Raw genomic sequence first — 25,042 nt, 5'->3', positions numbered from 1 at the left:
TTTTTTATTTTTATCAAAGTGCAACATGTATCAATTTAAGAAGTTCAGTGGTATTTCAAGGCTCTCTCCTGTTTATTCCTCATGAACGCTTCCCAGGGACTACTATTTTTATCCTTTTTATCTCTTTCAGTACGTCCTCTCATAGTTCTTTTTTCTTTTTAAGATTTTTATTTGACTCAGAGAGAGAGAGTGTGTGAATGCACAAGCAGAGGGAAGGGGAGAGGGAGTCCAATGTTGGGTTTGATCCCAGGACTCTTGGGATCTTGAACTCAGCCAAAAGCAGACGTTTAACTGACTGAGCGATCCAGGTGCCCCTCCTCTCATATTTCTAAATGATATCATTATATTGTTATTTCTATATCTGTTGATTTTAAGCTTACTAAGTTGGCCTCCTTCGAGGATTGATGATGGCTTGATTTTTATTTTTTTATTATTTATTTATTTATTTATTTTTATTACTTATTTTTATTTTTATTTTTTTTAAAGATTTTATTTATTTATTTGACAGAGAGAGATCACAAGCAGACAGAGAGGCAGGCAGAGAGAGAGAGAAGGAAGCAGGCTCCCGGCTGAGCAGAGAGCCCGATGCGGGGCTCGATCCCAGGACCCTGGAATCATGACCTGAACTAAAGGCAGCGGCTTAACCCACTGAGCCACCCAGGCGCCCCATGGCTTGATTTTTAAAAGTCTGACACCTTTATTAACCTGGATGAGGAAATAAGTTGAAGTTTCCATTCTTGTGCTAATTAAATCTTCCCACAAAACTACACTGTTCTGGGAAATATGGAGCACACCTTGGATTTTAAAACTATCCATCCCTAGTTGCACATACAGTGGTTGTTTTTCACATGCTTGTCGAATGGAAGTCCACTGACTCACAGGGCCTGGACCTGTTCAGTTGTTACTCTCTGTAACAGGAGCAGCAGGAGAGCTCTTAGCAGCTGCAGGAGGGAAGATGTCTTGCCAATATACCCAGGAAATGGCTACTGAGCTTTTTACCTTCTCAAATCGGGACTCCGCATTTTTTACCAATGTTATCAGCAATTCTCCTGCTGATTGCTGAGTGCAGGGATTTTTCAGATTTTCGAGGCTATCCAATGTAGTCATTACAAACTGGCAGAGCTCATTGGAATTGAGAAAAACTTCGAAGACCTGAAATGATTCAGGGAAGATGCATTTTCAAGAGATTTAGTATGACAGAATGCTGAATAAGGAATATTACCTTAATTTTGTTATGCTAATCAGAGAGGCATACAAATATGTACAAGGCTGTTTATTTCAGTCTTGTCTGCAGAAGTAAAAAACTAGAAGCAAAATGCCCACTAGGGTCTGTGTGTGGCTTTTCTACAGTTCTGAGTTTTAGAAAGAGGTTTTATCACTGAGATCCTCAGAAAGAGTCACACTTTTATAGGAACAGAACTCAAGGAGCTATATAGCTCAAAGTGTCCAGCCACAGCTACAATGCCTTGGCTGGAGACAATCTATTAAGAGAATGTTTCATTCTGCTTCTCATTGTACTTGGCAGTGTATAAGGTCCTTCACATGACGGTAACAGGTATAATCTACTGGACACTTACTATATGACAGGCACTAAGCAAAGCATTTTCTGTACAATATCTCATCTAACCTTTACAACCCAATTTTTATAGATCCTCTGTACAGTTGAGGGAACAGATGCACAGAGAATTTAAACTGCCTGACACCTTACACCCTACCTGAGTAAAATCTGTAGGTTTTCTTTTTTCCCCTATCTCCAAGAGAGTGCTGGATACCTAGTGCTTAAATGTTTGTTGAATAATGAATATATATATTAATTAAAAAGTGTATGGCTTGTCGGGTCAACTACAGCCTCTAACAGCTCCTTTGTTTTTGTTTTTAACAGTTCCTTGTTGGACAAGAGTTTATACTACTACGAGGCTAGCTAAGGTTAAGAGAGTGATCAATGAAGCAGAGCTTTTCTGAAGAGACATCCAGAGCTACCAGGCCCACTGACAGGTTGATCTAAACCATTAAACTAATAGGGCAAGGTGTGTAAGAATCACAACCATGGTGACTTGTCTCCAAACAATGGAATGTTTAGAGAGCAAATTCTCTGCGCAATCTTCTACATTTAGTTTTATAAGAAATTACAAGAACTTTTCCCAAAGTGGTTTTACATTCTCATGACAAAATGTATGAGACTTCTGGTGATTTCCCAACCTCTCCAACATTTCAAGTTGTCTTTATAATTTTAGTCATTCTGATTACCTGGGCAATTTTGAAGGGACAACTGTAGAACCGTTTAATACTGTAGAGTTCGAGGAGTTCTCTGCACTTTTTCATTGCTCTTCTCAAGCTTGGGTGGTTTTTCTTCTCATAACTGATATCTGAGAAGAAAACGTGAAATATTAATACTTTCTGGTTTATTTCTTTTTCTTTCTTTTTTTTTTTTTTTTGATTTTGCAAGTTTGGTCAATCCCCAGGTTGAAGTGAATCCTAAGATCTCTTTCCTCTTATCTTTCCCAGTTGGATAAAAATGCCTGGGGGATGGAGTGTGTGTTAGTCTGAAGGCTGATTTTCCCCCTCTGTTGTCAGACAATATATAAAAAAGTCTGAAAGAAAAAGAGAAGTGTTTTTTTTAAGAACAGAACTTTTTGAGTGATTTGGAAGTACAACCATGCCAAACCATTCCGCCAATGGTGAGGACTTTTGAGGGGTTTCCTTTGAAGCTCACGTCCCCATAAAAAATCGTAGTTTTGCAGGGTCTGATAATTCCAGTACTAGAACTCTTTCTGTGTCCAGTTTTGCTGATTAATGAGTCTGCCAATACTCTGTCACGGTACTCTGTTTTCATGTTGCGTTGTGACTCATGTTTGTTGGAAATTTATTTATGGGAAGTTTTTGAATGCTTGGTTGGGGATACTATCTCTCCAACTGGAAAATACACTCTTTGGGGGAAGGGACTTCATCTGTCTTGTTCACCAAGGTGCCCCTAAGACAACAAGTGTTTCATAAATATTTGTTGAATGAATAATCAGTTGTATTTCCTTGGCTATATGTCTACGGACTCAGAGTTGCCCAGAGATGCAATGGCTATTTTGGGAATCATAGAGCTTCCTTATCCTTGGGATGAGGAAGCCCAGGCAGGGCAACTACTTGGTGGGGGTAGATTAGACTGAGACTCAAATGCTGGCAGGACACTGGGCTAGATACCTTCTAAAGTCTGTCTTATGTGGCAGGGGGTGGCCAATGATTCATTCCTTGACCACAGTGGCCCTATTTCTATTTTTCAAACTCCTCAAGTTCATACCTCTTCCTCCCTCTGCTCGATATGCTCTTCTTACATCTTTACCTGGCTGAAGGTATCCTCAGAGAGGCCTTTTCTGAATCCCACAACTAAATGGGATTCTTCCTCACAGCCCCCGCACTTCTCTTTTAGCACTTATCTTTGTTTATGATAACAGACTTATTTGTTGATTCTTTGATGGTTTGATTCCCTCACTAGACTCTGTTTCAAGTAAGGATAGGATCACTTGCATTCTGGTTACTGTCAGATCCCGAGTAAGCACTCAGAAAACATTTGTGGGATAAATAAATAAAAGAAGGCCCAAAGGATGGCAAAAACTTCTACTTCTGACCAAACTAATCACTCCAGTTTGTCCACAGGGCCATATGTTTGGCTGCACCAACTCCACGGCCACGCAGACGGCCGACACTGATGGGTCTGATCTGGTGTTCTGATTCTGATCATTAAGTCCGTGTTCCTTCATCTCTGCCTGTGGACGATGTACCTTTCTCTTTACAAACTACCATAAGAAGTCCTTCTAGAAGGTGGGGAATGAGGGCACAAAGAGAACTGGTGCTTGCACTGTGCTAGAGGGTTGACTTGGGCCTCGCTGCCTTCAGCAGAGCCTTACACTTCAGCCTCAGGGTGATACGCAGCAGGTAGTGCGTGCCCTCTGCGGCCTCCTCAGCTACCTGCTTCACTGGGTCCCCGCACAGTAGGGCCATCAGAGCCACTAGGTGCCCAAGCCTTTGGAATCGCAGTGGAAGCTAGTTGGGAAGAAAAAGAAGAAATCCCATTAGCATGCAGGTGCATCTTATGCCTTAGATTTGAATTCTTTTTTTTTTTTTTTTAAAGATTTTATTTATTTATTTGACAGAAAGAGATCACAAGTAGGCAGAGAGGCAGGCAGGGAGAAAGGGCGAAGCAGGCTCCCCGCTGAGCAGAGAGCCCGATGCGGGGCTTAATCCCAGGACCCTGAGATCATGACCTGAGCTGAAGGCAGAGTTTTAACCCACTGAGCCACTCGGGCACCCCTCAGATTTCAGTTCCTGAGAAGTGATTCCACTTCTCCCCTTGACTCAGGAAAGTGCAAGAGTTACATTCAGCCCCTGGATTTCTTTAGGGTAAACACTTAACATGTGTAGATACACTATGTACATCAGACGGTATTAAATAGGACAGAGTCCAACCTAAATAGCAATCTGAAAACTGAAAAAGCTTTATATATAAAGATGTTCATTCTAAGAAGATTAAATTCTACTTTAAGAAAACCACAAAGGGGCGCCTGGGTGGCTCAGTGGGTTAAGCCGCTGCCTTCGGCTCAGGTCATGATCTCAGAGTCCTGGGATCGAGTCCCACATCGGGCTCTCTGCTCATCGGGGAGCCTGCTTCCCCCTCTCTCTCTCTCTCTGCCTGCCTCTCTGTCTACTTGTCATCTCTACCTGTCAAATAAATAAATAAAATCTTAAAAAAAAACAAAACCAAATCACAAAGCACTAATTTCTTGTTTAAATTGATGACCTTCCCATGTGTTCCAAATGGAATAAAAAGCTAAAACCTGTTATTTCTATTAACATTGTTTTTAAATCAGATTTTTCAAATGTTAGAAACAACGATATGAAGTGCTCTTATCTGCTCAAACCTAAGGAAGAACATTTTAAAGTGGTGCCATACAGGAAACAATTATATTTTGATTTTGTACTAGTTAAAAAGTACTAAATTTAACCACATGAAATTATTGTTTACAGATTAGGGACAAGGGCTGATGACAGGATCCAGTGGGGCTGTGACTTCCAGATGCCCTCAAACATACAGTACTTCTAAACTCAACTCTGGCCAGAAGCTATTTTGCTAGCATATCAGAGTAATCTGTATTTTTATAAGTGATTTCTACTTTTTTTTTTAAAGATTTTTATTTGACAGAGATCACAAGTAGGCAGAGAGGCAGGCAGAGAGAGAGGAGGAAGCAGGCTCCTCATGGAGCAGAGAGACCGATATGGGGCTCAATCCCAGGACGCTGGGATCATGACCTGAGCCGAAGGCAGAGGCTTTAACCCACTGAGCCACCCAAGCGCTCCTGATTTCTATTTTTATAGACCTCTTTTTAAAAAAACCCACATTTTTATAAAAATGAAAAAAAAAAATAGGGGTGCCTGGGTGGCTCGGTCAGTTAAGTGTTTGCCTTCGACTCAGGTCATGTTCCCAGCCAGGGTCCTGGGATCAAGCCCCAAGTAGGGCTCCCTGCTTAGCGGGAAGCCTGCTTCTCCCTCTCCCTCTGCACAGCTCCCCCTGCTTATGCTCTGCCTCTCTATCAGATAAATAAATAAAATCTTTTAAAAATGAAAAGAAAAGGGGCACCTGGGTGGCTAAGTGGGTTAAAGCCTCTGCCTTCAGCTCAGGTCATGATCCCAGGGTCCTGGGATGGAGCCCTGCATCAGGCTCTCTGCTCAGAGGGGAGCCTGCTTCCCTTTCTCTCTCTCTGTCTACTTGTGATCTCTGTCTATCAAATAAATAAATAAAAATCTTAAAAAAAAAAGAAAGGAAAAGAAAAAGATATTTATTGTAGGACTGTTTTTAAAGACCACATATTGGAAATAACTGCCCAGTAGTAAAGAGAACTATGATATAACGACTCCATGAATATAACCATTAGGAATCAAGTATCCCAGGAATTTATAATAAGGTGGGAAAATGTGCTAGTTTGCTAAGTGAAAAAGTTGGAGGCAAACTTGACGTGCATCATTTAATACAATATAAAAATTTGCTTATTGATATTTTGCTTATTAGGGAAAAAAGAAATATAATTTAAATAGTGAAAAAAGTAAAAAGAGTAAATGTAAATTAGCAAAGACAAACTAGAAAGTGAAGGTAGCAAGGATAAATGTTATGAATTTGGCTAGCATGCAGAATGCACAATCATTTGCTCAAGGTAGGTCCCAGAACTAGGCTCTGAACTTTCTCAGGGCTGATGTGGAGTTACATACTGTGTCTCACATAATATGATTCACACTGCCCATAAGAGAAGCAGCAAACACCGGGCAGAGGAAGCACAACTGTTCCTGGGACTGAAGCAAAGAGAAATTCCTTCTGTGGCTCTTTAGAAAAACGGACTGAGATATTGTGAAGAGTAGCCTGTTTCACTGATTTACAATCAGCACAGCAACACCTACACAAAGCTGTGTAATGTCTTCCGCTCACAGATACAACCATTCATCCCCTCAACAGATACTGAGTGTCACTTATGAACCGGGAATGGTTATGAGAATGACACTTACGGTCGCAGCACTGTGACCGGCACGGTGGATACAAGCTGTGAACAAAAGATCACATCCCTGGTCGTGGAAGGGATATTCTAGTTGGAGGAACACAAAATAGCAAAGAAATAAAATTTATTGTGTATTCAATGGTCATAAATGCTGTGTAAAAAAAAAAAAAATGTACGGAAGAAAAGACAGGAATTGGCAGTTTTAGAATGACGAGGGAAGACCTCACTGATGTTGAAAGCAGGGACTGAGCCCTGTGGAGATCTGGGAGACCAGCATTCCGGGCAGAGGGAACGGCAAGCAAGCGCCAAGAGAAAGGACTGTGTTTGCTGTTTCTGGAGGAATGAATAGGTTGGGTTGGCTGGAGCAAACGAGAGCAAAAGAAATAGGAGCTAGATGAGGCTGATGGTATGGCAAGGCAGGCAATACTTGTAGGATTTGGGGTATTTTTTCTGTGGAGAGTTGTGAACAGAGAAGGGACATGAGCTGACCCATGTTTGTTGAATGCATCTTTTTTTTTTTTTTGAAGATTTTATTTATTTGACAGAGATCACAAGTAGGCAGAGAAGCAGGCAGAGAGAGAGGGGGAAACAGGCTCCCTACTGAGCAGAGAGCCCAATGCGGAGCTTGATCCCAGGAACCTGGGATCATGACCTGAGCCGAAGGCAGAGGCTTAACCCCCTGAGCCGCCCAGGAACCCCTGTTGAATGCATATTTGATTGAGCATCTACTGTGTGACATAGCTTGTGCTAGGCACTGGGGATGTTCCGGTGAACAAGACAAGGATGATCACCCATGGAATTTACATTCTCTAAGAGAAAAACAGGAAATAAATAAGGAAACAAACACAATGACCTCATTCTAAGAAGCCTTAGGAAGGAAAGAGTGATGAGACAGAGTGTAAGCATAGATCTATTTGTAAGTAAAGGCCTTTTTGAGGTGGAAACACTTGAACTAAGCACTAAAGAATGAGGAGTTAGCTATGTGAAGAGTTGGGGAAGGTCATTCCAAGCAGAGGAAGTAGTAAGTGCAAAGGCCAGGAGGCAGGAAGAGCTTTATATGGTAAGGAACAGAAAGGAGGCCAGTGTGGCTGGAGTAAGTCAGGGAGTGCAAGGAGGCAGGCAGGAACTAGATCATACAATACCTTGCATTCTAGGAACAGCTGAAAAATCACTGGAGCAAAAGAGTGACATGGGTTTCAAGATGACAACTCTGGCATGGGGAGAACTAGAAGGAACTAAAGTGCACACTCATGCACAAGTGTTCTCAGAAGGAATAAATAAAATTGTTAACACTGCTTATCTCTGGATGATAACAACTCAATTAAGCTGATAAAGCTATGGACCTTCCAGAAAACTCCAGAAGACTACACCACACAAAATTCTGCCTATAGCATTCCAGATGTTTACAGACTCCAATGGCATCTCAGTTTAGCACCTTTAAATTAGCAGATCTCCCTAGGAAGAAAACTCTAAGGAAGATGTTCAGGGCCTAGGGAAAGATTATGTATAATCTTTTATACATAAAAGATTTGAAACTCATCTTTAGTCTGCAGCCAACATTAGAGATGGAAAAATGTAGAAGGAAAAACAATGTGATGACAGAATAGCAGGGTAGTCAGTGGTGGCTAGGAGTTGTTTTCATGGACTAAAGAGAGAAAAAAGGAAGTAGCATAATTTGAGGGACTGAACTTACTTCAGTAAGGAGGTGGGAAGTTTGGACGTATGTCCAGTAGGAGAAATAAGAAAGTTAGAGGGATGCCAACCTTCTAATAAGCATGACTGTTAGAATATTTAAATCAAGGACAAATTGTCAAAGGAAAATTAGCATTAGGACCTAGAATTCCTACCCCACCAACTTTTCTTGCAATTCCCAGGCCTCGTTATGCAGACTAGAGAAATGATGGCTGGAGCACAGGAGAAGCTCTAGTGCCTGGAAGATCTGTTAGGAAAGAGGAAAGAGACTCACAGATGAAGAAAGGAATAGGTCCAGGAAGGAAGAAACTCGTTTGAGAAACTCTTGTCAGAAGGTATGGAGAAGCATTCAGAAGAACTGAGAAGCGAGAGAATGAAAGAGACAAATGACAGGGTTTAAAAAGAGGAGCCCCAGAACCCTTCTCTGTGAGATGCTGGGAGATATTTAACTTGATTTACTTACATTTCTTGCTGGACTTTGTTACTCCAAATACAACACTGCACAGAGTCCAAGCCACTGGGGAACCTCAGATATTTTTAGGTCACATTTATTCCTTCCTTCATTCAAAAATATTTACTGTATTGTTATGTTCCAGCTCTTGTGCTAAGCAACAGGGAGGCAAGGTTAATCCATATAGTACCTAGCCTCAAACTGCTCAAATTTTAGAGGGGCAGATATGCAAATAATGCTAAGTGCCATGGTATTATCTGGGGCACCAAGTGAATCACCAGTTTGGGGAGTCATACAGTGGAGGGGAAATGGCCGTAATGGGATGGTTTGGGATCCCTCCTCCTGAGTGACTGAAGGGCTGCTTACCTTCAGGCTGAGGTGTCCAGATAAGCACTTTAGAACTTGAGCCATGCTGGCTGTGGCCCTTTCCCGCTCATGGTCTTTGGCTGATTGTAACCAGGGGTCCATTTGCTGTGAAAAATAAAGGAAGCCTAAATGATTTACCAGGAAGATTTGGGATAACTCCTTTGTTCTGCTTTGAAGAAAATGTGGAGAGAGAAGGTCCACAGGTCATCAATATATCTGAAAATGTCTTCCTAAAATGATAAGCCAGTGGGGATTAGAAATGAAAGTGGTGGGAAGGCAAACAGATTTGGGATCAATGGCCTGGCTTCCAAAGAGGCTTATTTTCCAGACTTATTTTCTGTTCATCCCGCTTTCTTCAATTATCTACCCTATTCTCCTGTATGTTTCTAGTTTTCTGAAATGTGCTTTGGGAGGAAAGAACACCAATGTCACGTTATTAAAGAACTCTGAGGATGGAGAAATTGCATTGGTCTGCAACAGTCTGGGAAGAATTCCTGGAGAAGGTAACATTCACGACTAGGATCTTCATAAAGGTGCCATTTTGTGGCCCCATGTGGCCAAGAAAAAAACTTCTCCTTTCTGGTAAAAGGAAGAGTTTGAATTAAGCTGCCAACACAGAAAAATACAAGGCACAACTGGACAAAGGGGAGAAACCCAGTCTGGCTGGAGTGTTGATGTACAAACAGAAGAAGAATGAGAACTAACGTTAAGGTCAACTGTGGCAAAGATAAATGTCCATCTACACTTGGGCACAGATGATTAATAGTATTTTAAAGGGTTATTCCTTTCTGGGATATCTGTCTCTTAAAAGGGGACAAGACAGTAAGACGCTTGAAGCGCAGTGAATGCACTCTAGAGAAAAAATCTCTAATGACAGAATGGCATATGCTGGAAGGGGTACAGGTGGGGACAGGCGGTAATTAATGACCTTGAATTCTGCCTGGTGGGCACCTGCCTATTTACTCACTCATGAGGTGACCCTGTTCTCTGGCCACTGATTGAAACCCTTCTACGCTAGTAAGCAACAGGAATTTAAGGAACAATAACAGCAACCATTAAACCACTTACTGAAGGTCATTTATTCAATACTCACCATAATTATTATCTCAATTTGAAAGTGAGATAAGACTCTGAGAGATTACATTCTTTGCTTTATACCCCAGGAATGGCACAGAGTCAGAATTGGAAGCCAAGTCTAATGCAAAATTGATAGCTGATACTCTTAACTGCTGTACTCTTTTTTTTTTTTTAAAGATATATTTATTTATTTTAGAGAGAGAGAAGTGTGTCACTTCTCTCTGGGGGGAGAGAGAGAGGGAGAGAATCTCAAGCAGACTCCCCACGGAGTGCGGAGCCTGACACAGGGCTCAATCTCATGACCCTGAGATCATGACTTGAGCTGAAATCAGGAGTCAGACACTTACCCAACTGTGCCACCCATGCACCCCTATGCTAGCTCTTTAAACTTAATTCTTCCACATTTTTGAAAAATTTATCTCCTTGACAGAGAGAGACAGCGAGAGAGGGAACAGAAGCAGGAGGAGTGCGAGAGGGAGAAGCAGGCTTCCCGATGAGTAGAGAGCCCAATGAGGGGCTTGATCCCAGGACCCTGGGATCATGACCTGAGCTGAAGGCAGCCGCTTAATGACTGAGCCACCCAGGTGCCCACCTTCCACATTTTCTTCTTCCACTTTCACGAGTTAATAGAAATAGTTTCCCTTTTTCTCTATCCTAATTTACCTTAAAAATGGTGTCAAGATTTTCCAGATGTGGGTCTTTGACTACCAAACTCTGGAGCATCTCAGAGAATGCTTGAAATGTCTGCCTGTAGAGACACTGAAAAGGCACAGGATCAGTGAAGTCCCCAGCCCCCACCATCATGAAGTTCCCCAATTATATACAATTCTTTTTTTTTTTTTGCTTCTCCAGTTTATTTTTTCTTCTTTCCAAGTTTTTTTTTTTTAAGATGTTATTTATTTATTTGAGAGAGCGCGCGAGAGAGCACGAGTGGAGTGAAGGATCAGAGGGAGAAGCAGACTCCCTGCTAAGCAGAGAGCCCAACGTGGGGCTCAATCCTGGGCCTCTGGGATCACAGCCTGAGCCAAAGGGAGACGCTTAACCGACTGAGCCACCTAGGTACTCTTCTTCTTTCCAAGTTTTTGCTTAAATTCCTGTTAGTTAGGAGCACCTGCGTGTCTCAGTTGGTTAAGTGTCTGCCTTTGGTTCAAGTCATGATCCTGGGGTCCTGGGATCGAGCCCCATATTGGGCTCTCTACTCAACCTGTTTCTTCCACTGCCTGCTGGTCTGCTTACCTGTGCTCCCTCTCTCTCTGTGTCAAATAAATAAGTAAAATCTTTAAAACAAACAAAAATCAGATGTTTTAAAGAAAGTAAATTCCTGTTAACAGAGTGTAATATTAGTTTCAGGTATAGAATTTAGTGATTCATCACTTATACACAACACCTGGTGCTCTACAGTTCAGCATCTGTTTCTTGGTTTCCTCTCTCTCCCCACCATGTTCATTTGTTTTCTTTCTTAAATCCCACATAAGAGTGAAATCATATGGTATTTTTCTTTCTCTGCCTGGCTTATTTCACTTAGCATAATACTCTCTAGCTCTATCCACATCTTTGCAAATGGCAAGATGTCTTTCTTTTTTATGGCTGGGTAATATTTCATTGTGTGTATGTGTGTATAATATTCACACCACTTTATCCATTCATCAGTCAACAAACACTTGGGCTCCTTCCATAATTAGGCTACTGGTGACAAAGCGGCTGTAAACATCAGGGTGCATGTATCCCTTTGCTTTAGTGTTTTTGTTTCTTTTGGGTAAGTTGCTGGATCATAGGGTAGTTCTATCTGTAACTTTTTGAGGAATGTCCACACTCTTTTCCTGAGTGGCTGCACCAGTTTGCATTCCCACCAATTACAATGTACACTTTTAATTAAAGCTCTTATCTTGCCACTTTACTCAAAAGCACAGAACCAGTGTGAAAGTACTGGTAGGCAGTTTGCGAGCTGAGGTGAAACAATATATTCATTTTCTTTTCTTTTTCTTAAGATTTTGTTTTTAAGTAATCTCTACATGGGACTTGAATTTCCAATCCAGAGATCAAGAGTCTCATGTGCCACCAACTGAGCCAGCCAGGTGCCCCACAATACGTTCATTTTAAATGGACATCTCAGCATTACTGGGAACACAGTTAATGATTCTAACTACATTTGCGAAGTTAGTTAGGGTCATCAAGATAGTTTTAAAATTTGACTTGTGACTCTTTCTGACATCTTTTTTTTTTAAAAGATTTTATTTATTTATTTGACAGAGAGAGATCACAAGTAGGCAGAGAGGCAGGCAGAGAGAGAGGCAGGGAAGCAGGCTCCCTGCTGAGCAGAGAGCCCGATGCGGGACTCGATCCCACGACCCTGAGATCATGACCCGAGCCGAAGGCAGTGGCTTAACCCACTGAGCCAGCCAGGCGCCCTCTTTCTGACATCTTGAAACAAAGGGGAATAAAGTCCCCTTTGGCAACTGCTTTACCAACCAGTTTATTAGCTGCAGAAGAAAATCAAGGCCTTTGCATTTCCTCTTCTCTGCCCGAAAGCTTCTCCTCCAGAGAGACCCATCTTCTCTTTTCAACTGTCAATTCAGGAGGACTTTCCCTACCACCCTATGTACAAAAGCCTCCCAACCACAGTACTCTTTGTCTCCTCTTTCCCTGTTCAATTTTTTAAAAAAAATTTTTTTATTTGAGAGAGCCAGAGAAACAGAAAGCATGTGTGTAAGCAGGGGCAGCAGGGGATGGAGAGAAAGAATCTCCAGCAGACTGCATGAAGAGCAGGAGCCTGACACAGGGCTGGATCCCAGGTCCCTGAGATCATGATCTGAGCCGAAGTCAAGAGTCAGTTGCTTAACCAACTGAGCCAACTTTTAACATAGCACGTATTACCAGCTGATATACTTATCAGTGGTTTGTATGTCTACATTAGGATATAAGCTCCCCAGGAGAGAGAGGTTACCACTGTATTTCTGTTGCCTCTCATGATGTTTAGTATATGGTAACTTGGAGTATCTGCCAAGTATATGAACACTCTCACCTTATTTTAAAGCCAAAAGCCAGGAAAGAAGGAATGAAGGGGGGGGAAAAAAAGACAAAGAGAAGGTGCACCTGGTTGGCTCAGTTGGTTTAAGCATCTGATTCTTGATTTTGGCTCAGGACATCCCACCACAGGGATACGGGATGGAGTCCCATGTCGGGCTCAGAGACTGCTTGTCCCTCTTCTTCTGCCCCTCCCTCCCCTTGTGCACATGTGTACGTGCTCTTTCTCAAATAAATAAGTAAAAATCTTAAAAAAACATAATAGAGAGGGCCACCTGGGTGGCGCAGTCAGTTAAGTGTCTGACTCTTGGTTTCAGCTCAGGTTGTGATCTCAGGGTGAGATCTATCGAGCCCCGCATCGGGCTCCATGCTCAGCACAGAGTCTGTGCTGTCTCCCTCTCTTTCTTAAATAAGTAAATAAATAAATAAATAAGAAAAGGAAAAAGAAGAAAGGAAAATAAAGAGGGGGAAAAGCTATTTAATTTAACTGTTTATTTTATTCACCAGACCTGGCTGAAATGACTTTTGGCTAGTTCCACAAAATTAAACGCACTCTCGAAGGGCCATGATCAGCTGACCCTGTGGGTGGCAAGTTAGTAAACCAAAGCAGGAGTTACCTCTGTGTTGTAGGACCCACTTGGCATGATTTCCTGCAGCTGGATAAGAGTCGTTACAGAGGGCAGAGTCATTATACTTTTCGTAATAAGACTGAACAAATCAGCTCGATCTTCAGAGCCAAATAGCAAGTGGACATCTTGGTAACTAAGAAAAGAGAGTTTAGGAAAAGTAATCTGGGAAGACATTGATCTGACATTGGTAAGCAGGGGTTGAAGGAACCCAAGAGGAAAGGTGGACTAATTGGTGTGTCATTCTGATGGAAGAGACAAAGGGTGTGCTTCTTAGCCTGCTTAGACAAATCTCACAAAATGCTGGAGGAGGAGTTTCAGGGCTCAGAGCTTCCATCCTTCTTCCCTGTCCCTCCCCGCCTTCCCAAGAGGTTACTGGAATGATAATTCTTCTAGGGTTTCCTGCAGCTTAACCACGGAGGAAAGCCTGCTATAGTCTAACATGTAAACCATGATTTTCTGAAAGATGTTCTGCTGAATATTTGTTAGTTTGGGGAATGGTGGATTGAACCAAGTAAAGAAAACTTTTTAACTATAGGATTTCTTAGGGCCTTTTTTTTTTTTTTTCCCTTAGGGCCTTTTAATAAGTTAAATAAATAGCAGGCAGCCCTTCCAAATTTCTTGGACTGTGGAACTCTACTGTCAAGAAGCACTCAGGAGAGTAACTTTCCACTGAATATACCATGGACAAAACTGAACTCCAAAGAGGTTCCAGTAAGGTCTTTCAGATATGGAGGGCAGCATATATAAAATCAAATTTCTTACACAGGAAACATGGATGGGTGTCCATTTCCCTCTATAAATAGTTTGCCTAAGTTAAAGATATGGAGCATGTCAGTTGGCTCTGGTATTGGCCATGACCAAGAGAGCAGTACATGTGTATGGGGGGGGAGGAGGCGTGTGGGTGTCACCTGAGGTCAGCGATGGTGACAAAGACCTCCTGGCGCACGGAGCTGAAGAGAGAATGCACAGGCTCCTCTTCTACCAGCATCTGCAATGAGAGGGCAAGGACTTTAAACTAGAGTGGAGAACGTGCCACGTCCTTGGGCCAGATGATTGCAGATGTAGATGGTCTGCAAGAACCACTGCAGGGACTTCATCAGGTCCTGCTCTTGGCTCTGCAGGACTAGCAGCAGGACAGTGGCCAGGCCAGGAATTTAGTCTCTGGAGCCAGCGCATCAGGTCCGGCATGGCCTATTACTAGCTGTTGGAGTGGAAGTTATTTAACCTCCCTGTACCTCAGTTTCCCCATTGTAAAATAAGGTAACCGTATACCATCACAAGGCAACTGGGAACACTAAGAAGTTAATTCATAATTCCTAGTAGTCCTTGAGAACTGTTAGCATCTGTTACTCATTATTTTTACTACTTGTGATTGTTTCCAGTTTAGGCCTCCTAACTCCTCTTTCTACCAAGCAGCAATCTCTATGATAGGGCCCAATATTATTATGTGCTTGTCCTAGAATTTCCAAATTCCAAACTCGCAGAGTTTGGAAAGCTGCCTTGCTTTCCAGAAAAATCTGCACAGTGACAAGAGAGGAAAAAAAAGGCTCTGGAGCTAGACAGCATCTGGGTTTGGGCACGGGCTCTGCCACTCCCTCCCTGTGTCACCTGGAATGTAGCATTTACTTTTCCTGGGCCCGAGTTTCCTGCTATGTGTGGAGGAAAAAAGAGAAATCTCAGGGAGTTGACAGAAAGAGCAAAAGCAAATGGTTGCAGTGGAAGCCTTCCTGGGCTGTCTACCCAGCCTCTCTGGGTGTCCCTGGGCCACAGAATGGGCACCTCACAGGCACGCTTCCGCTAAGTCATTCTGTCCCAATAACTACAGCTTATCTGGATAGGAGTAGAGTCTTTTTCTCAGCACTCTGGAATTGAGACCAAGAGCCTCGATCTCAGTCTGGTTGGCCTACTAAAAAGAGAAAATTGAAAATTTGGGAGCCCTGTGCCCTGTGGAAAAGGTGACAGAGCCAATTTTGGGAAGAGAGGTGAGGGACGGACAGAAATGAAAGTATGCACAAAGGAGCAAAGATGAGAGATGGTGAGAAAGTTCTGAGTATGTGAAAATTCTTGTTTTTTGTTTTTTTTCTGGCTTCATTCTCTTCTTGGAGCATGTTGATCTTCCTGTTACAGGATTCTGGGAACACTCAGTTATCCTAAGACTCAATCTCCCCTTTAGTGTTTCAGTTGCCTCTAGTAGATTTCTCTAACCTGCCACCAAAAAGACCCACCAGGAACTTAGTGTCCGGGAGGCAGCTTTCAATAATTATTACTGTGTTCTCTTTCTTGCCCCTTCTTGACTCTTCTCCTATCTTTCTTTCTTTCTTTTTTTTTTTTTAATGTTATTTATTTGATACAGAGAGAGATCGCAAGTAGGCAGAAAAGCAGGTAGAGAGAGAGGGGGAAGCAGGCTCCCTGCTGAGCGGAGAGCATGACGAGGGGCTCAATCCCAGAACCCTAAGATCATGACCTGAGCTGAAGGCAGAGGCTTTAACCCACTGAGCCACCTAGGTGCCCCTTTCTTACTTTCCAACTCTGGTCAGATCTTGCTGGTGGCCTGATGCTCGCTCTTGTTTCCCCAAGGAACTCACTTAATTTCATGGCTTCAGCCTCCCAGAGCTCTACTAACCTAAATCTAGCTATCTCACAGGTATCACCACTAAGAGCCTAGCTGCCTCTGGCAATTTGGGGTTAAAAAGTGAGTTCATTATCTTCCTCTTCCAAAGGACACACCTTCCCAGCCTAAGGCTGCTGTCAATGGTACTCTTTCCCAGGGCTCATGAAAGAGATGACTTATGATTTACATTTCTCCCTTTATTCATCTCCCGCATCCAATCAACCACGATGATGGCCACTACCTGCTCTGCACAGTTTCTGACTCTCCATCCCTACAGCCACACGCCTCACATGTGGATGAAGGCAGTGCCTCTTAGCTAAGCCACCAGCGCTGCAATTCCTTTTTTCAATCAGTTAGGTATGAAAGTCTTCTTATTTATTCACAATTATGCTAACTTTAATGTGGAACTCAGAAACGAGAGGCTATTTTTTGTTTGTCAAGTATTTGTGTAGTAGGAACCTCTTGGGGTGACTATCCAGATCACAGCAATCATCTCTTCTCTGGGAATGGCCTCCAAGACACAGAGAGGGATACCCAGAAGTCATGCCCTTCCTATATGATGCTGCCCCCCAAACATGCCTGGTTGAGGAAGGAGGAGAGAACAGACCCAGTCTGGGCCAATCAGATTCTTTCTCCCAGCATCTGGAATTTCTGAATGACAGACACAGATAGGGAGCAGCTAAAGGTGTGAGTCATCCTGATAGGAGAGCAACCCTCTATCCCCTTTTAAACCCTAGGAGTTGTCCTGGAACATACTCTTCTGGAGGCTTGATTGAGAAAAGTCTTAGATTCTAGGGAGATATCCCAGCCTCCTGTTTTCTTTCTTTCTTCCTTTCTTCCTTTCTTTCTTTCTTTTCTTCTTTCTTTCTTTCTTCCTTCCTTCCTTCCTTCCTTCCTTCCTTCCTTTCTTTCTCTCTCTCTCTTTCTTTCTTTTTCTTTTTTTTAACTTAAGTGAGCCAGAGTTGATTTTTATTGCTTTCTCCAAGAAGAATCTTAACCAAATGAGACATTTTGTCTCAAAGGCCTTAACAAAAACCAGATATTACTATCTCCATTTTCCAGGTGGAGCTAGCAGTTCAGAAAAGCTAAGTGATCTGCCTCAGATCACACAGGTTGTGCTTGACAGTGGAACTAGAAATTGTGTCTTCTAATTCATAAAACAGCTCCCTTTCTTCTTCACCGTCGTGCTTCAGGGAGCTCAAAGTCTCACCGGCACAACTGGGCAGTCTTTTCATGTTAGTTCTGTCTACTGTGAACGGTTCATCCTCCAAAATCCTTCAGCATTTATTACCCATACCACTGAAGAGACTTCCTGAAAAGTCTTTCTCATCTACTGCCTGCCTCACGGCTCACGTGATCTGTTCAATGGTGTCTGTTCAATGGTGAGTGTAACTATATATACCAAACAACCTGGAAATAGTAGGATTTTGTGGAGGACCCCAGGTGCAGAATTAGGTTGGACCCCCAAGCACAAGCTTGATGCCATGAACATTCCAGGGTCGGAGGTCTTAGTGCTCACGTCTGCTGTGTGGCACCAGGGGCACCTGCACTGACATTCTGTCTTGACATAGCTAGGTAGGAATCTGCCGATCAAAGCCCCTACCCTCTGGTCCCTTCTGTCTACCCTATCTAGCACATCCTTTGAGGCTTAGATCAGGAGATCTATCTGGATTAATTTCATGCCAATCTTGTCATCTTTCCTTCATATCCTAGTTGCCACTGCATTTCTTCTTTTTGATTAAAGTTCTCAACAGAATTTTTACAGCTTTTCTGACTTTGAGGTAATAGACACACAACAAACTGTACATATTTAAAGTGTATAGTTTGAGGTTTTTGACTTACGTATACATTTGCAAAACACCATCATCACAATCAAGATAATGAACATATGGATTACTCCCAAAAGTTTGTTTGTACAAACTTTGTAATTTCACACTCCTGTTCCTCCCCATTCTATTCCTATTTTCAGGTAACCACTGATCTGATGTCACTTTACATCAGTTGGCACTTTAAAGAATTTTCTCCGAATAGAATCATATGACCTGTATCTTCTTCATCTGGCTTCTTTCACACAGCATGATCATTTTGAGATTCATTCAAGTTTTAGCATGTATCAATAGCTCATTTCTTTCTTTTTTTTTTTTTTTAAGATTTTATTTGTTTATTTGACAGAGATCACAAATAGGCAGAGAAGCAGGCGGGGGTGGGGGGAAGCAGGCTCCTCGCCAAGCAGAGAACCCAATGCGGGGCTCGATCCCAGGACCCTGGGATCATGACCTGAGCTGAAAGCAAGAGGCTTTAACCCACTGTGCCACCCAGGTGCCCACATATGTTTATTTTTAATTTAATACTCTCAATAGCTCTGTGAAGGATACAGCTATTCTTACTTTGTAGATGAGGAAGCTGAGGCACTGAGAAGTTGCACAGATTCCCAAAGTCACACAGCGGGAAAGAGACACAGCTGGCAACCTGAACCTGGGCATTGGATTATAGAGTTTGCCTCATGACTATGGCTTCATTAACAAGAATGCAATATAGTCCTGACTGAGAATTTACATGCTGTTTTCCTCCTTTCTACTCATCTTTTAGTTGGTTTTCAAGCGTAATTATATTTGTGGAGTACGCCTATTTCTCCTCCATACACAGATACTGGTACAAGAAGAGGTCAAGGAAATTGATAATATACATGAAGCCACTAAAACATCTGTTAGTCAAGTCATGAATTTGTGTGGCCCTGATAATTTGTGATAAGGTCAAAATACTTACATTTATGATACGCACAATGTCTGCTATGTGGTTGTGAATGAATGATTCTGTGGTTTCATCGTAAGGTAAAGTTCGGCTGAGAGAAGACAAAGATTGTAGGAATGCCAGCTTCTCAAGTTCACTCTGAATTTGTGGAAAAATGATAAAGACACAATTACATATTACAATCTCATTTGATAGTTCTAGAGGGTTTTTGAGAAGTTTCTTGTGATGTTCTAAACATCTGACATCTCATTCAAACTAGTCTCAGGTCTTTTATCTGTCTATTTATTTATTTATTTTAAAAAAGATTTTAGTTATTTGGGAGAGAGAGAAAGAGAGAGAACGAAGGGGGAGAGGGTCAGAGGGAGAAGCAGACTCTCCTCTGAGCAGGGAGCCCGATGTGGGACTGGATCATATGACTTCAGACCATTACCTGAGCTGAAGCAGTCATTTAACTGACTGAGTCACGCAGGCTCCCTCAGGTCTTTTATTATAAGGAATGAATAAATTACAGAGGAATGGAACTCCTTGTCCACTCGCCCTGCCTGGGTTTGGGACTTCATTTTTCCTCTCAGCTAGATGAAATCCTGGATTACTCACTGCTCCATGATGGCTCTCCCCACCTTTAGTCTTTGCTTCCCCATCTACCCATCCTATCTATATACTGCTGTCTGATTAAAGTTCCTAACAGTGACTCTGACTGTTACTTCTAGATCTCTTGATGTCATTAAATATTATTTTGAGTCTTTAAGGTTCCCTATTAAAATGCAAGTTTTTAGGGGCGCCTGGGTGGCTCAGTGGGTTAAAGCCTCTGCCTTCGGCTCAGGTCATGATCCCAGGGATCTGGGATCGAGCCCCACATTGTGCTTCTCTGTTCAATGGGGAGCCTGCTTCTCCCTCTCTCTCTGCCTGCCTCTCTGCCTACTTGTGATCTCTGTCAAATAAATAAAATCTTTAAAAAAAAATGCAAGTTCTTATTTCAAAAGTAAAATCTTTTGCATTATTCTTTTTCTGATTATAAAAGCAGTATCTATCACAGAAACTTGGAAAAAAATAAAGTATGAAGACAATAAAAGATGTCAATAATTCCACAATCTTGGGAAAATTTCTTGTCATCTTTCCCTCCCAGCCTATGGATAGTATAACCTGGTATTAGCTCTCTGAACAGCAAGTAGTGTTATATACAGCCAGAATCTGACTTCATAGTTTAATTCTTTCTCATCTACCTTATGTAACAATCAACATTGAGTTTTCCTGCTCCAGTTTTGACGCCCTCCAATCTATTCCCCTAGCTATGACCACATTCATCTTCATTAAGTGAAAACTTGATCAGGTAACTCCCTACCAAAATATCCTTCAATAGCATCCATGGAGGTCAAGGCCTTCCCAATGTGATCCCAGCTAACCTCTTCAAATTCATCCCCTCCTTGCCTGCAGCATTCTGAACTTTAGACAGACTAACTTTTATGCTGCCCTTTCTTGGTTCTGGGCCTTTGCACCTACTGAATTCTCTATACCTACTTTGCTTACTGACTAAAATCTATATATCCTTTAAGACTAGAAAAATGCATTTTCTCCTGAACCAACATTGGGTGCCCTTCCCAGGAGTATCCATAAAGCACATAGTATATATTGCTATCATGGTATTTGTGATACTCTGACAAAATCACCTTCTTTTCATCTATTTTCCCGCCTGGTTGTGGATTCAGATCAAAGCAGGGAATGGATTTTCTCTTTTTTTCAATTAACTGCAGCAATCCCTGCCCTTTATTAATTACAAAGAAATGTTTTATAAAGTCCTGCTGACATGAAGTGTAAAGAAATGTTTGAGTCAAAAGGGAAGACCAACATTCTGGCTTTAAGTGTTTTTCCCAAAAGTTTTTATTAGCATTACACACAGAGAAAATGTAAAGTTTGACAAATTTTCCCAAACTAGAATCCTCTGGTATATATATTCAAAGGAAATGAAATCCGGATCTGAAAGAGGTAATGTGCCCTCCCATGTTCACCACAACATTATTCACAAGAGCCAAGATATGGAAACAACCCAAGTGTCTGTTAACAAAGGACAGACAGACATACCAGGCTTCTGTGAGTTCATCAAACAAGTTCTGCTCCTTTCTGCCTCAAGGCTGTTAAACACAGACAATGCCCTATTTCTGGAATACTTCCTCCAATTCTAAATTCTCTTAGTTCTTCCTATTCATTCCTCAGATCTGATCTCAAGGGTTCCTTTCTCAGAAATGCCTTCCCTTACTCCCAGGGTAAGATAAAATTTTTTCTTATGTGCTCTTGCAGAATAAATAAATGAATGAATGTTTTACTAAACAACGTAATATAGATCCAAATTAAGTAGGGTAATATAGATCCAAAGCTATTTGCCTAGAAAACCTTTTTCCTCCCACCATGTCTGATTGTTTATTTTTCTATAATTACATGCATTTGTATGTACAGAAGAAAAAGTCTGAAAATATATATACTAAAATGTTAACAGTTATCTCAGGAGAGTGGCTTAGGGAAGATTCATTTTTCTTCTTCTTTTCTTTCTTTTAATAGGCATTTTATAGTTTTTGTAAACAGATGCATAAATATAAATACAGTTTATAAATGTATATAAATGTTTAATATAAAAATAAATATAAACATAAATTTTATAGTCTATAATATCAATTATCTGTATGATAAAGAAATCATAAATGTTTAAAATAGTTGTTAAAATGGAGGAATAAGTTGGATGACTCAGTATGATTGCTTGTGCATACCTGTAGCTCACCATCAAAAACCTCCTGGATAGATCGGATTAGCCTCTCAACAACAGCTTCACTGAGGGCGCCCTGTTGGGTCAGGTGCCTGAAGCTATCTGTGAGCGAATCCCAAGACAGTCCAGCAATGTCAGAGATGTCGGAGTCTAATACCGAAAGAAACACAGCAGATGACATATCTGTACCACGCAGAGTTCTACAGTCATAATGGGGAGATCCACCGGATGTCAGGATAGTCATGCCCTGGTCTCACCCTTAGTATCTGCTCCACAACCCTGACGAAGTCCCTTCCGCTCTCCAAGTCTAGTCTTCCCAGTTACAAATTCAGTGTTGTCTAAAGCCCTCCTAAGCTACAAAAACCTTCAAGACTGAGCTATAGCATAGTGGTTAAGAGCATGGACTTTTTATCTCAGTCTGAGATTAATCTGAATCCTGGCTCTACCCCTTATTAATTCTATGACCTTTATCAAGTTAGTTTGCCTCTTGGAACCTTAGTTTCTTTACCTGTAAAACAGGGTTATCGTGAGGACTAAGTGAGGTACTGAATACAAAGACTTATCTCAGTATGTGGTCCATAGTAAGTACTTAAATGGTAGATACTAGTATTGAATTCAAACGTCTATGACTCTGTGGTGACAAGAACTTCAAATACAGTAGCATCCCCTTGATGATCTCTTCCCAATGGACCAGGCTGCAGTAAGTGCTTCAGGAATCCTCCTTCCAGACCTGGGATAGGCTCTGATAAAAGGCACAGGCTCCAGAGTTTGTCTGCCTAGGCTTGGATCCGTGCTCTGCTATTTTCTAGCATTCTGACCATGTGTGATCTTACTTTTTCTGGGTCTATTTCTTCATTTCCTAGATGGGGATGATAACAGAACCTACCTCATTTAGTTGACACAGAGCTAGCACCAAGGAAGTGTTGGCAAATATTATTCCTCTGCTGAGCAACAAAGATTAGGATGGTATCATTTCCCTCTTCATATAGCTTTACATCCTTACCTCCTGTTTTCCAAAACCAAGCTCTTTATTCCTGTTGGGGAAACAGTCTTACTATTTCCCTTTTAACACACCCATCATCAGGAATTCTACCCCTCCACTTCTGCACACTTTTTGGTCTCCTGAATTAGAGCCTCTTTCCAAATTCCTGCCACCCACCGTCACATTCTTCTCATGCACTAGAAACCTATCTCATTTAGCTCTCATGCTTCTCCCTACACGTTTCTCCTTCTTCTTCCCCACCTTCTCTACCTCCTACCTCCTTTGCCTAGCTAACTCCTACTCATCCTTCAGGGATCTGCTCCAGGATGCCTTTCTTGAATCACCTCTTTGCCCATTTTGACCAAATATCCTCCTAGCTGCTAAAAAGCTTCTTTATATTTGCTCCCTACTCCCCCACTCCCAAGCACCCATATTAAACTGAGTTCCAATCATCTATCCACAAGTACGCTGTGTCTGTTCCGTTCGTTACTAAATCTCCAGTAGCTAGATCCATGTTTACGGTATAGTAGGACTTCAATAAATGTTTGTTGAATGAATGTAGACATGGGAAATGTAGATCCTCAAATAGTCTTTCCTGTCTCGTGCACATGCTATTACATCCACCTGGGATGTTCATTCCTCTGCTTCTCACATGGGTTTCTCTTTCATGTCCTTGAGGCCTCCTTTAGGTTTAAACAGTGCCATCTCAGATAGGCGTTCTCTGACAGCCATGGCTTAAAATAGGTTCTCATCCCCCTTATTTTTTGTTTCAGTCCCTTGTATAATTCTTTTGTAATGTTAACTACAATTTGTAATTACTTTATTTAATATCTGTTTACTTACTACTCCTTTTCATCAAATTCTGTGAGGGCAGGGACCATGTTGGTCTTGTTCATTGCTGTATATTCAACAACTGGTACTCAGTAAATGCTTGCAGAATAAATGAAAAGATAGATATTCTGTAGCCCAATCAAGGGTCCACCCATAACCACCTTTCCCTTCTTAGAATCCTTCTAGCACTTAGACTCTGTGCAAGTCTGCAGGATTATCTATCTCAGTTTCTTATTATGTCTAGACTAATATATTTTATCTCATTGTGCCACCATATTCCAAGGTCTTAAATTCAGGGACCAAATTCATTGTCAAAGTCTAGTTGAAGGCTCTTATCCAGAAATTTGACTCCAACAGAGAATCCCCTTTTTCCACCTCCCCTCCTGCCTTAAAAAAAAAAACAAAAAAACCCCCAAACTTTCCCCCCTCTTACCTGTAAGTTCAAGGCTACTTGGATCTTTTCTAATATCCTCTAAGTTGCTCAGCTGCAAATCCACACTTCCTGAATCATTGTCAGAAGCACAAGGGATCACTACTTCTTCCTGACTACAGATCCTAGGAATGAATAGGGGATTAGAAATATTTGTATTTATTTATTTATTTTAGAATCAGTAAATTAACATATAGTGTTATTAATTTCAGAGATTCATCAATTGCATATAACACCCAGTGCTCATTGCATCAAGTGCCCTCCTTAATGCCCATCAACCAATTACCTCAACCCCACACCCACCTCCCCTCCACCGAACCTCAGTTTGTTTCCTAGAGTTAAGAGTCTCTTACGGTTTGTCAAGAAATATTAGTATTTCAGGGCTGCTTCTGTCTCATCACTTGAGGCAATGCTTAAATGTCACCTTCTCAGAGAAGCATTTATTTATTTATTTATTTTTAAAAAGATTAATTAATTAATTAAATAGATAGAGATCACAAGTAGGCAGAGCAGCAGGCAGAGAGGAGGAAGTAGGCTCTCCGCAGAGCAGAGAGCCCAATGTGGGGCTCGATCCTAGGACCCTGAGATCATGACCCGAGCTGAAGGCAGAGGCTTTAACCCACTGAGCCACCCAGGTGCCCCACAGAGAAGCATTTATTGATCACCGGTCTAGGTTAGGCAGCCTCTTCCCAACCCCCTCCCACAGTATTTAACCATTACCTACAATTATCAAGTTCATTTGGGTTTGCTCATGGTCTCCCATCAGCAGCTCCATGAAGGGAGAAACCTGTCTACATGGTCACAGTTGAACTGCCAGCACCTAGCATATTGTTGACCTCATGGGGCATGAATGGATAGGTAAGAAATACTAGGCTGCTGTTAAAAAAAAACTCAGATAGAACACCCCTGTCCC

At 41.8% G+C, this 25,042-nt stretch overlaps 1 protein-coding gene across 10 annotated transcripts in view; it reads right to left on the bottom strand.

Moving 5' to 3' along the window:
• The window catches only part of MROH8 (maestro heat like repeat family member 8), a 57,832-nt gene that overhangs the window by 27,246 nt on the left and 5,544 nt on the right, over positions 1-25,042 (bottom strand). For all 10 annotated transcript variants that reach the window (XR_004287498.1, XR_004287499.1, XR_004287501.1 and 7 more), the window contains exons 2-11: positions 24,133-24,254; positions 21,891-22,036; positions 19,147-19,269; positions 14,678-14,757; positions 13,758-13,902; positions 10,780-10,875; positions 9,040-9,144; positions 3,897-4,032; positions 2,248-2,366; positions 1,000-1,152 (exon numbers count right to left, since the gene is read on the bottom strand). Coding sequence is in view for 6 of the 10 variants with exons in the window: in XM_032350726.1 (XP_032206617.1) it covers positions 1,000-1,152; positions 2,248-2,366; positions 3,897-4,032; positions 9,040-9,144; positions 10,780-10,875; positions 13,758-13,902; positions 14,678-14,757; positions 19,147-19,269; positions 21,891-22,036; positions 24,133-24,254 (1,225 nt within the window). In the remaining 4 variants the exon portion in view is untranslated. The remainder of the gene's footprint in view (positions 1-999; positions 1,153-2,247; positions 2,367-3,896; positions 4,033-9,039; positions 9,145-10,779; positions 10,876-13,757; positions 13,903-14,677; positions 14,758-19,146; positions 19,270-21,890; positions 22,037-24,132; positions 24,255-25,042) is intronic.

This window comes from Mustela erminea, chromosome 7, assembly GCF_009829155.1.
Source record: "Mustela erminea isolate mMusErm1 chromosome 7, mMusErm1.Pri, whole genome shotgun sequence".
NCBI classification, from domain to species: Eukaryota; Metazoa; Chordata; class Mammalia; order Carnivora; family Mustelidae; genus Mustela; species Mustela erminea.
This window is presented reverse-complemented; position numbering and strand designations above follow the sequence as displayed.